Raw genomic sequence first — 13,428 nt, forward strand, 5'->3', positions numbered from 1 at the left:
ATTACAACATGCTGTTTTTCTTCCTATTTAAAAGGCTTTTCTCAATTTCCTCTCCAACTCATTCCACTTCAAAAAAAAGAAATTCAATATCTTATACGTCTCCCTCACTACATGGTCTAAATTCACATTCATTCCATCCCTCCTCCATCATCCTGAACCGGATTGCTAACTTGAAAATCACAACAAACCCAATTTGTTATCAATGTTCGTCTTTCATTAATCATCCACTTTCTAAACTACCCTCTTGCCCCTCCCATCCAAATCCCCCCCCCCCCTTACACCTACACTCCGAAACTTCCCCCTTGCCCCTCCACTCTTAAACTCCCCCCTTGCCCCTCCACTCCTGAACTCCCCCCTTGCCCTTCCCCTCCTAAACTTCCCCTTTGCCCCTCCCCTCCTAATCCCCCCCCTTGCCCCTCCACTCCTGATCTCCCCCCTTTCCCCTTCCCTCCAAAACTCCCCCCTTGCCCCTCCCCTCCTAAACTCCCCCCTCACTCCTCCCCTTCAAAACTCCCCCCCAATCCCTCCCATTCAATTCTCCCCTCATACCATTCCTCTCCAATTCTCTCTCCTCCCCCCTCCTCCTCCAAGCTGCCTCCTCCCCACTTCGTCTCCCTTCTATCTCATACCTCCACCCCCCCAAACCTTCTACTTTCCTATGCCCCCCCTCAAACAACCCCTCACTGTGCCGCATCCCTTCACCAGCAAACCTTTCATCCTCCTCATCCTTCCCTTTCTTGGAACTCTTCTGCAACATCTGAAACACTATCAACTGCTCTCCCTACCTCCCCCTCTCATCCTTCATCTTACCCTACTCCTCCCCTCCCCTGTCCTGTACCCGATGCTCCCCCTCTCTCTTCATTAACGGTATGGACCTCAAACATCCGGGGCCTTCGCTCAAACCTGACTGATCTCTCCATACAGGTTGCTTCTGACAATCCAGACTTGATCTGCTTAAGAGACTTTCCTCCTTCAAGATGTCTCTGATTCCTTAATATCTCTTCCTGGTTACTCCCTCCTCCGGTATGATAGACCTGAGCCTCGGCCTGGTGGTGGGGTGGCTATCTTTGTCAAAAACTCTCTTCCTCACTCTCCTTGCACTGCTCTCTTTCCTCCTCACCCGCAGGAGTACCTCTGGTTACGGCTTCCTCTCCGCTCCCACCTTTTGTTCATATGTGTTCTGTACCGTCCCCCAAACAGTGATGACTCCATCTACATTTCAATGTCTGACAACATGGACCAACTTCTATCCACTCATCCCAACTCTCTCTTCCTCATATGTGGTGACTTCAACTGTCATCATGCCACCTGGTTGGGTGTGGGTTCCTCTCTCACTAGTCATGGCACCTCAGCAAAGGACTTCTGTGACTCACTGGGATTGACACAATCTGTCAATTTCCCGACCCGGATCTCAGCCAATGGAGTATCTTCTCTTCTAGACTTGGTTATGACAAACTTCCCTGCTAATGTCTGCTGCTCTTCTTCTGCTCCAATCGGTTCTTCTGATCATGTGCTTGTCAAAGTGGACATCTCTCTGGCCATTCTCAGAGAGCCTCCTCAGCGTCGACGAGTCTGGCATTTCACTCAGGCCGACTGGGACGGTCTTCAAGCAGCCATCAATCGTCTGGATTGGTCTCCCATCTCCACTGCCTCTGACATCAATTCTTCCTGGGAATTCTTCCAAAGCAAACTGATCTCTCTCATGCACAGATTTATCCCATCTCGCCTTCAATTGTCTTACCCTTCCTCCCGTCCATGGTACACTGAATCTTGTGGTGAGGCAGTTGCCCTGAAACAACTTGCCTTTGCCTCTTGGAAGGCTAATCCAACTGAAGGAAATCTCAGTTCCTTCCACCAAGCTCGGAACAAGTGTGTGTCTACCCTCAGGAGTGCCAGGAAGCACTATCTCTCCTCACTCAAGAATGAACTCTCAAACCTGTCTCCTTCCTCCAAATCCTGGTGGCGTCTGGTCAAATCCGTTTCTGGTGTTTGTTCCCCCTCCATCCCCTCCCTTACCTCAAATGGCCACACAGTTGACATCGCACGTGACAAAGCCGAATGCCTCAACTCTGTGTTCGCCTCAAAATCCTTAGTCCCAAACCCATCTCTCTCTGTTCCCACCTTTCCCAGTCGAACCCAAATGCTCCTGGACTCTGTGTCCTTCTCTCCTGACAAGGTGGAGGAGTTTTTGTCAAACCTCGACTCTGATTCTGCAACTGGACCAGACGGCATCAGCCCACGGGTCCTAAAATCCTGCTCTGCCGCTCTATCTCACCCTCTCTCTGTTCTTTTCACCCTATCTTTTGCTCAAGGTCATCTGCCAGCATCCTGGAAATCAGCTAACATTACCGCTTTACACAAAAAAGGTGCAAAAACAGATCCTTGCAACTACAGACCAATCAGCCTGCTCCCAATTATCAGCAAAGTCATGGAATCCATCATTGCTTCGGATATGAAATCTTTCCTCTTCTCCAATGGCTTGATCTCTGATCATCAATTTGGTTTCAGACCAGGTCACTCTACTCTGGACATGCTGCTTCTGCTGTCTCAACAATGGATGGAGGTCCTGAATGCCAAACAGGAAATCAGAGCTGTCTCCCTTGACATATCACGTGCCTTCGATACGGTCTGGCACCCAGCTCTGCTCACCAAACTCTCCTCCTATGGTATCCATGGAAATCTCCATGCATGGCTTGCGGACTTCCTCTCTGGTCGTAGTCAACGTGTGGCCCTGAATGGATTTCTCTCATCTCCCCTTCCTGTTCAGGCTGGAGTTCCCCAAGGAAGTGTGCTGGGCCCTGTGCTTTTTCTGGTCTTTATCAATGATCTCTCTGACTCTCTGGAAAATCCTCTCTATCTCTTTGCTGATGACTCCACTCTCTGCCGCTCCATTCCTCTTCCCTCAGATAGGCAGTCTGCAGCCTCCTCACTCTCTGAAGACCTGGACAAAATCACAGACTGGTCAAACAAGTGGAACATGTCTTTCAATCCTGCCAAATCTCACTCTCTTACTATGTCTCTCCGAAAAGATCGACTGGACAACCCTCCCATCTACTTTCTCAACAATCCTCTCCAAGAAGTTCTGTCACTCAAGCTTTTGGGTCTCACTATCTGCCATGATCTTTCTTGGGAAAACCACATTTCCAAGCTGGCCTCCAAAGCCAGTCGCCGACTGGGCATCCTCCGTCGTGCGAAGTCCTTCCTCGGCACACCTGAGCTCCTCACCACATACAAGGCTTTCATCCGCAGCTCAATGGAATACTGTTCTCCCCTATGGGCTGGTGCTCCTGCCTCACACCTGGCTCGGCTTCACGCTGTTGAATCCAAAGCTTTCAAAATCATTGGAATCTCCCGCGATGAAGCTATCTCTGAGGGCCTTTCACTCACTCACCGCAGGCAGGTAGGTGGTCTTTCTGTCTTCTACCGACTCCTCTCCGGCCTTGCTCCCCCAGCTCTCTCCGTGCTCTGTCCCCCAAATATTCCTACAGGTCGCACAAGATCTGCCAGCAACCCTCTGATGGTTAAACTGCCGAAATCTCGGCTCTCTGCTCACCTTCACTCTTTCATTCCTCTTTTCTCCCGCCTGTGGAACAAACTCCCACACTCCCTTCAATCCCTCTCCTCCCTCCAGGTCTTTAAAACAGCTGTTCACCACCATCTCTTATCTTCCCCCATCCATAACCTTGAACTTTTCTACCCCCACTAATTCACCCCAGATCCACCTTGTTTGAAATTCCAACTTATTTCCTGGAAATCCTTGGCAGTGTCCATATGTTTATACCTCTCCCACCCCCCCCCCCCCTTCACATGCCTCCACCCCTTCACATGCCTCCCCCCTTCACATGCCTCCCCCCCAAAGCCCTCTCCCTCCCACAGATCTCTCGATGTCTCCATGTCTCTCGGTCCCTGCTCTCAAATGTTGTGTTTGTGTCCTTCCCCCTCTCTCCCCATCTTGTCTACCGCTCCCGATGTTATTTGTTTGATGTGTCTGTTTGTCTTTCTGTGTGATTAATTTTCGCTCTTTCACGAGCCTCGATCTTGTATACACACAAACAAACAAACAAACAAAAAAAAAAAAAAAAGTGAAGATTAACTTTTCAGCAGAATGCACTCTGACAGAACAAGGGGTCACAGGTGAGGAAAGCAAGAGGAAAGTAGTAAGGCAGGGTTTTTCACTCAGAGAGTAGTTAATACTTGAAATTGTCCACTACAAGTGACAATAGTCAGTGGATAGTATTAAAATTGAATTGGACAGGTATTTCGAGCAAAGTCGATGGAAGTGTCGGGGATTTCATACATTTGGCTCTGTTACTAGGTAGCCCTTGAGCATTCTGGGAACTGAACAAAGCTGGGCAGCACCGACCCCTCGCCTGTAATAACATAGCTTGTTGTTGAAATTTTCCGCCTCCAACCTTGGGCAAAGCTGAGTGGACGAGAAGATAGCTTTGCCCTTATTAAACAGCCCCCAATTGTTATGCCTTTCCTCTTATCTTTAAAGTATCCTTTCATTCTTTTCTGTAAAGTATATAAACCCTGGCCTGCTGTGTCCTAATTGAGAAGCATGCCCGTTACTTGCTTGCACAGCAGCTTTCCCATGTACATGTACCTCTCCCTTTAATAAATTCTCCTGTAACTGTCTGAGTTTGGTCAAATGATCGTCCCCTGGGGGGAGTGCTGGCCTGCAAATCCCAAACAGAAGTAGTGGGGACAGATTGAGGGGAAGGTGTACAAAGATGTTGGCATGATTGTACAGGCTTGTTGGACCTATTGGCCTCCTCCTGCATTGACGTGCCCTGTAAATCCTTATAGATGCTGGCAGATGGCCTCAACGTCCTCGCGATGGACGGTGCACACATTGATGCATCGCCCTGTATGCAAAACACCACTGTGAAAGTTTATTACTGGATATTCTAACCCAGGCTTATCCAGTTATGTAATTCTATCAAGTCATGTCCAACTTGTGGTGGCATTCATGATCAGATTTCTCCAAACATCCCAATCTGCACTGCTTCCTGAAGCTCTGACAGACAAAGCTTGGTTGCAGCCTTTACCCTATCCATCCAGCACATACAGTGCCTACAGAAAGTATTCATACCCCTTGACTTTTTCAGATTTTGTTGTGTTACAGCCTGAATTGAAAATGGATTTATTTGAAAAAAAAATTGTCACCAATCTATACATAATACCCCATAATATCAAAGTGGATTTCAGAATCCACTCATTTCCACTCATATGGGAATCCACTCATATTCACATTTTTTACTGAATAATTAAAAATGAAAAGCTGAAATGTCTTCAGTCAACAAAATGTGAAAAAATTCAAGGGGTGTGAATACTTTCTGAAGGCACTGTACAGTGTACATGGTGGTCTAATTTCTTCAAGCACCAATTTGTTTGTTGTTCTTGCAGTCCATGGAATTTTTAACATTAGTCTCCAACACCACATTTCAAAACTGTCCATCTCTTTCCTTTTCCCTGTCCATGACTCACATCTGTACACTGCCAATGGAAATACCAGAACATTTACCAGTCTCATCTAGGTTTGTATTGCCACATCTTTGTCTTTCCAGATCTTTATCAATCCTGACATTGCTGTGCTCTCCAAAAATAAGTCTATTAATTTCTCCTCCACATTCTCCATTCACTTCAATCTTAGAATCCAGGAAGATTAAACTTTCCACTATTTCAACATGATCGTCTCCCAATCTGAACACGTCGATCTTCTCAGTTGACAAGATTTGAGTCTTTTCGAAGTTCAAATAAAGACCAGGTTTTCAATTTCATCCTTCACTGTCTGCAGCAGTTTTATCAAGTCCTCTTTACTTTCTGCCAACAGAGTATTATCATCAGCATACTTTAAACACCAGTGTGAAAGTTGATTACTGGGTCGAGATTTGAACTCGGGAAAGACCGGTCACAACCAACATCAACCGCGTTTGTAAATATTTTGATTAATTTGGAATGGCTTCTTAGCCATTTGGAATGGCAATGGAGGCTTGGAGGGGATGTAGCTGGAAATGGAGATTTTGGGAATGGGAATGAAAGGGAATCTATCTTGTTTCACTTGGTGCAATGGAGTGTCATCTTAATGGAAGACAAGGCCTTACCCTAATACACATAATAAAGATATAACTATCAACAAGGGGGAAATCTATGATTGGCTGACGTGTATGCTTTATGGAATTAACTACGGGAACGCCCTTTGAAGGCGTCCTGCCTAACCCTAACCCACTGCTAAGCTAAATATAGCATAACAATTGTGCATTTTGTGAGGAAAGCACCAAATTTGGCACACTAGTAGACTATCATATTATGAAAAGATCTGGATATTGGGCCATCAGATTCAGAGATTTGATTTTTGCAAGATTTGCTGATTTTGCAGATTTGCAAGCTGAGATTGCAACGCCAGGGACAGCCGACTCCTTCCTGCGAGCTGCCCACGTCACCCGCACAAGAAGAGCTCATCAAATCACTGCAGCGGCACTGCACATCCTGCAACACCGTGCGTATGAACGCCACTGTATGACATATGCTGATGATGCAGAAGACCTGCCTGAGTTCGAAGACTGGTGTCACCAGAGAGGAGAAGACATTCCCAACTTTCAGTACTGGGCAACTGTGCTGGAACTAGAGATGTTTGTACTGGTCTACGCGCGTTCTCTGCGGCAGGCTTCATTCACGATGTACCTTGATGCCCTGATGGAACTGGTCCCATGGTTCCATGCCTTAGACCACACACACGATGCCAGGTGGGTCCCTGTTCACCTGAGGGACATGGTTGCACTCCCAATGAAGCACCCAGATGTAGCCAGAGAATTCAGGGCTGGCAACTTCACTGTACAGAAGACGAAGAAGGTGTTCTCTTCGATCCCAATCGAATCGAAATCTTGCAAAAAACAAATCTCTGAATCTGAGATGGCCTAATATCCAGATCTTTTCATAATATGATAGTCTACTAGTGTGCCAAATTTGGTGCTTTCCTCACAAAATGCACAATTGTTATGCTTAGTTGCCCCACTATCTTCCAAACGGTAACAATAAAGAACAATATTGATGTGAGAATTGGGAATTGGGTACATCACCTTTTGCATCGCCTTCGGAATATCGTGCACGAATATCAACCCAAAGTTGCCAACCAGTGGGAGGACCATTGGTCCTGGAGGGTACCCAGGTGGTCTGGTTGGAGGCCGGAGAAATCTCAGTAGCAGCCAGACGATAACGCCGGCAGCAAGACCACGCCATGCGGCAGGGGCCCATGCCCAACTGCTCAAAGTTTCCCAGGGCCACGGGTTTCTGTAAATATTGAATGATTTTCTGGCATTGACAGCGAATTTCTATAAACACAAACATAATATTACATTATCTGGAATAATACTGTAGTGGGGCGGCTTAGCCCAAATATTCAAAAGAATTGTGCATTTTGTGATACAAGCACCAAATTTGGCACACTAGTAGACTATCATATTATGAAAAGATCTGGATATTGGGCCATCTCAGATTCAGAGATTTGATTTTTGCAAGATTTGCAGATTTTGCAAGCTGAGATTGCAACGCCAGGGACGGCCGACTCCTTCCTACGAGCTGCCCACGTCACCCGCACAAGAAGAGCTCATCAAATCACTGCAGCGGCACTGCACATCCTGCAACACCGTGCGTATGAACGCCACTGTATGACATATGCTGATGATGCAGAAGACCTGCCTGAGTTCGAAGACTGGTGTCACCAGAGAGGAGAAGACATTCCCAACTTTCAGTACTGGGCAACTGTGCTGGAACTAGAGATGTTGGTACTGGTCTACGTGCGTTCTCTGCGGCAGGCTTCATTCACGACGTACCTTGATGCCCTGACGGAACTGGTCCCATGGTTCCATGCCTTAGACCACACACACTATGCCAGGTGGGTCCCTGTTCACCTGAGGGACACGGTTGCACTCCCAATGAAGCACCCAGATGTAGCCAGAGAATTCAGGGCTAGCAACTTCACTGTACAGAAGACGAAGAAGGTGTTCTCTTCGATCCCAATCGAATCGAAATCTTGCAAAAATCAAATCTCTGAATCTGAGATGGCCCAATATCCAGATCTTTTCATAATATGATAGTCTACTAGTGTACCAAATTTGGTGCTTGTATCACAAAATGCACAACAGGTTTGCTATGCTGCTACACTACTGTCATCCATACCCGGTGATTGTTTCGGGCAGGAAGGGGGATTTGAGGTCTTCAATATGAGGTCAGAGTTACTGAGTGAATTAAAAGATCATTTTACTTAATTTTATTTCTGGGTAAATTGGCAACCAGAATGCCATGGAGACAGTCAAGACAGCAATACACATACTGATAGTTAAGTTTTAAGAAAGCTTTAAAAATAAAATGATCTTATTCCGATTTAACATACTCTACTGGGATTGACTTTGGCCGCGATTCCGCGATATTCTCGCATAAAGTTGGAAAATATCGCATACAATTTTGGCCAGAGCGATAAAAAAAATCGCATAGAGCATGTCATTGTCGCGGTATAGTTTTCAGGCGAAACAGTTTCAAATCGTGTACATACTACTGCTTTTGTCAGGTCTGGAAGTTGTCAAAGACGAAGCTATTCTCAACTGTTATTGAGACATATAACAGTATTTCTCTAAAACATATAACAGTAGGACAGCTATTCTCTAAAACAGACCGTTGTAGCGACCCATGGGTCCCCCAAAGCTCGAGACCAGCAACAGAATCTCCTGGCCCAAGCCGGTGACGTAACCGGCGGCCAAACCGCGGCGCCGAGGTTATAATCCTTTGCACCTGCCGGTCACATGACCACCAAAGCGTGCCTCGCCTGAGAGGCGTGGCTTTGGTTCTGATGTATGCTTTTTGGTTTGGATATATATATGCGAACCCGATAAACGGGCTAGCAGAGTTCCCGAGATGATTATACAATAAACATCTTCTCGGACGAGTTTGTGTCTTGTCCGTCACTTCGTCCGTCTCAAGCAGGAGCGCTGCTCCTTCACTGGTGACCCCGAGTTTACGACACGCGATGGACACGGCAGTGTCCCTCAAACTGCCCACTTTCTGGGAAGCACATGCCGCCGTCTGGTTCGCTCAGGCGGACTCCCAGTTCGCCCTGCGTGGCATTACGGAGGACACCACGAAATACCTTTACGTGGTCGCCGCGCTCGGCTCCGTGACCGCCGCCCGCTGCCTGAGCCTCCAGAGCCCGCCCGCTGACGGCAAGTACGACGCCATCAAGGCACTTCTTCTGGGTGCTTTCGCCCTCTCCCCGGCTGAACGCGCACGACGCCTGCTCGACCTTCCTGAGCTCGGCGATACGCGCCCGTCCGAACGTATGGACTACATGCTCGCATTGCTCGGCGAGCATCCCTCGGATTTCCTTTTCCAAGAGCTTTTTCTCCGCCAGCTCCCGGCCCAGGTCCGGGTCGCCCTGGCAAGCACGACCATCACGAACCCCCGCGACCTCGCCAGGGAGGCCGACAAGATTGATTCGGCAAGCCAGCTCATCGGAGCGGCGAGCCAGCTCGTCGGGGTGGCTGCCGGGAGCCCGCCCGCCACCCAGTCGGCGCCCGCGGGGCAATTTCCCGCCCACCCGCCCGACGCCCGCGACGCAGCTTCCTTCCCGGAGGCCGCCGGGCCGGCGCGACTGGCAACGGCGACGCCGCGTCGCCCGGTCCCGACGCGTCGACCGGAGCCCCCGCCAGACCCGGCCTGGTGTTATTTCCACGCCAGGTTCGGGCGGCAGGCCCGATCATGTCGACCCCCGTGCACGTTCGGCTAGTCGGGAAACGGTCGGGCCGGCGCTCACTACCAGCCATGAGCGCCGGCCGTTCCGGAAACCTGCTATTCATCGCGGAACAAGCGTCGGGGCGGCGTTTTCTCTGCGACCCCGGCGCTCAGCTGAGCGTCATTCCCGCTTCGGCGGAGGACAGGCGGGCTACCATTTGCGGCCCCTCCTTAATCGCGGCCAACGGCTCCGCCATCCGCACCTTCGGCCCACGCACCGTCGCCCTCCGCTTCGGCAGCCAGCTCTTTCACTGGGAGTTCGTGAAGGCGGACGTCCCCATGGCTTTGCTCGGGGCCGATTTCCTTTGCACCCATGGGCTGCTGGTCGACGTTAAACGTCGGCGTCTCGTCAATGCCGAAACTTTCAGCTCGCTGGCGTGCGCCTTGAGACGTTCCGCGCCCACCGAGCTTTCCTGCGTCCTCCCGTTGGCAGACGACTTCGCGCGTCTCCTCGCGGAGTTCCCGGCCCTCACGCGACCGACGTTTTCGGTCGTCGCGGTGCGTCACGGCATCCACTTATCACATTCCCACTACGGTCCCGTCGGTGTACGCCCGAGCTCGCCGTCTCGACCCAGCCAAACTCGCCGTCGCCAAGGCCGAGTTCGCCGCACTGGAGCACCTCGGCATCGTGCGGCGCTCCGACAGCGCCTGGGCCTCGCCGCTGCACATTGTCCCGAAGCCGGGGGGCGGATGAAGGCCATGCAGCGACTACCGCCGCCACAACGACGCCACTACCCCCGACAGGTACCCCATCCCGCACATCCAGGATTTTTCCGCCCGGTTGGGGGGCGGACCATTTTTTCAAAAGTGGACCTGATTCGGGGGTACCACCAGGTGCCTGTCCGCCCGGCCGACATCCCGAAGACGGCCGTTATTACACCTTTCAGCCTCTTCGAATTCCTCCGGATGCCCTTCGGCCTCAAAAACGCGGCACAGGCGTTCTGGCGCCTGATGGACGGTGTGCTGCGTGACTTGCCGTTCCTCTTTACCTACCTGGACGACATCCTCGTCGCCAGTACGTCCAGAGCCGAGCACCTCCTCCACCTCCGGACGCTGTTCGGCCACCTCAGCGAGCACGGCTTGATCGTCAACCCGGCCAAATGTCACTTTTGTGCGGCGACGATCGACTTTCTGGGCCACCACATCACCCGGAACGGCGCCGTACCGCTACCGGCCAAAGTCGAGGCCATTGCCGCTTTCCCGCGCCACCGCTCCGTCAAGGTGCTGGAGGAGTTCCTCGGGATGGTGAACTTTTACCACTGCTTCGTGCCCCGAGCTGCGCAACTCATGCGGCCCTTGTACACCGCCCTCCGCGGCCAGCCGGTGAAGCGCGACATCGTCTGGTCCACGGACATGGACGCTGCTTTCACCGGCACGAAACGGGCCCTCGCCAACGCCACGCTGCTGGCCCACCCGGTACCCCATGCTCCCATCGCCCTCACCACGGACGCCTCCGCCTACGCCATGGGCGCGGTTCATGAGCAATGGGTAAAAGGGGCCTGGCAGCCGCTCGCGTTCTTCAGCCGGCAACTCCTGCCCAACGAGTTGATGTACAGCACTTTCGACCGTGAGCTCCTCGGGCTGTACCTGGCCGTCCGCCATTTTCGCCACCTCCTGGAGGGCCGCCCGTTCACGGCCTTTGTCGACCACAAGCCATTGATTTTCGCCATGGCCAAGGCCACGGAGCCGTGGTCGGCCCGCCAGCAGCGCCACCTCTCCGCCGTGTCGGAATACACCACGGACATCCGGCACGTCGCCGGAAAGGACAATGCCGTGGCCGACTGCCTTTCTCGAGCCGGCGCCAATGCCATCCACCTCGGCGTCAATTTCGCCCTGATGGCGACGGACCAGGCCACCGACGGCACGGTGCAGGCACTCCGGGTGGCGGACACGGGCCTCCGCTTGGCTGACGTCCCCTTCGCGGACACGGTCCTGCTTTGTGACGTCTCCCAAGGCCGACCTCGCCCCGTTGTGCCGGTCACCTGGCGGCGGCGCATTTTTGCTTCGCTCCACGGCCTCTCACAACCGGGCCGGAAGGTGTCCCAGAGGCTGGTGTCGGCACCTTTCGTCTGGCACGGGTTGCGACGGGACGTCCGCGACTGGGCCAACGCCTGCACACCCTGCCAGCGGGCCAAGGTCCACCGTCACACCCAGGCTCCGCTGGCTCCTTTCCCCGTGCCCGAGCGACGTTTCGACCACGTCCACGTGGACCTGGTGGGTACCCTGCCCCCATCGCAGGGGTTCACCCACCTGCTTACCATGGTGGACAGGACCACCAGGTGGCCGGAGGCCGTGCCCCTCACCTCCACCACCACCGCCGACGTGGCCCAGGCGTTCATCACCACCTGGGTCATGCGTTTCGGCGCACCGGCGGACATCTCGTCGGACCGCGGCCCACAGTTCACGTCCGAACTGTGGGGCGCGGTCGCCCGCACATTGGGCGTTACCCTGCACCGCACCACGGCCTACCACCCCCAGGCCAACGGGTTGTGCGAGCGGTTCCACTGCTCCATGAAGCCCGCACTCATGGCCGGCCTCCAGGACGACGGCTGGGCCGACCGGCTCCCGTGGGTCCTTTTGGGCCTCCGCACGGCTCCAAAGGAGGACCTCCAGGCGTCCACCGCCGAGTTGGTGTACGGCCAGGCCCTCCGCATCCCGGGCGAGTTCGTGCCCGACGCCACCAGCCCCCGGTCCGCCGCGCGCCAGCGCATGGACTTCCAGGAGGCCGCCCAACGTTTCGCCCCGGTGCCCACGTCCCGCCACGGCGACCCCCAATCCTACGTCCCCCCAGCACTCCGCACGGCGGAGTACGTCTTTGTGCGCCACGACGCGCACCGGGGGCCGCTCCGGCCACCATACGACGGACCCTTCCGGGTCCTACGACGGGACAACAAGTCCTTCGTCGTCAGCATCGGCGGCCGTGCGGACCGGATTTCAGTGGACTGCCTCAAGCCGGCCCACATGGACATCGGCCAGCCGCCACGGCTGGCTCTCCCACCGCGGCGCGGCCGCCCCCCGTCCACTGCCCCCCGTCCGGCCACCCGCCACCACACCGGACCCCCCCACCCCCCCCACGACCAGCCAGGGGTCGTTTCGGTTGGGTCATCCGGACCCCCCTCAGGTTGACCTTCCTGGACCAAGTGGATTCTGGGGGGGCGTGTGTAGCGACCCATGGGTCCCCCAAAGCTCGAGACCAGCAACAGAATCTCCTGGCCCAAGCCGGTGACGTAACCGGCGGCCAAACCGCGGCGCCGAGGTTATAATCCTTTGCACCTGTCGGTCACATGACCACCAAAGCGTGCCTCGCCTGAGAGGCGTGGCTTTGGTTCTGATGTATGCTTTTTGGTTTGGATATATATATGCGAACCCGATAAACGGGCTGGCAGAGTTCCCGAGATGATTATACAATAAACATCTTCTCGGACTAGTTTGTGTCTTGTCCGTCACTTCGTCCGTCTCAAGCAGGAGCGCTGCTCCTTCACCGTAGCCATTTTATTTCGCTTTCACGCTTTACGGTAGCCGTGACAATGTTTTCCGGCATGAAACGACGGCTTTTCGGCAACCACGTGTTCGCTGTCTGCAGTTCGCTACTTAGTTTCTGGATTACGCTTTTTCCGAAAATGCCGCCGAAAAAGAGACCTC

At 53.0% G+C, this 13,428-nt stretch overlaps 1 protein-coding gene across 3 annotated transcripts in view; it reads right to left on the reverse strand.

The window, feature by feature from the left end:
* LOC137427237 (cytochrome P450 2J2) overlaps window positions 1-13,428 on the reverse strand; it is a 149,010-nt gene that overhangs the window by 109,110 nt on the left and 26,472 nt on the right. For all 3 annotated transcript variants that reach the window (XM_068116600.2, XM_068116591.2, XM_068116582.2), the window contains exon 2: window positions 7,083-7,293. In XM_068116600.2, coding sequence (XP_067972701.2) covers window positions 7,083-7,293 — 211 coding nt within the window. The remainder of the gene's footprint in view (window positions 1-7,082; window positions 7,294-13,428) is intronic.

The sequence above is a fragment of the Myxine glutinosa genome, chromosome 1, assembly GCF_964187855.1.
Source record: "Myxine glutinosa chromosome 1, kmMyxGlut1.1, whole genome shotgun sequence".
NCBI classification, from domain to species: Eukaryota; Metazoa; Chordata; class Myxini; order Myxiniformes; family Myxinidae; genus Myxine; species Myxine glutinosa.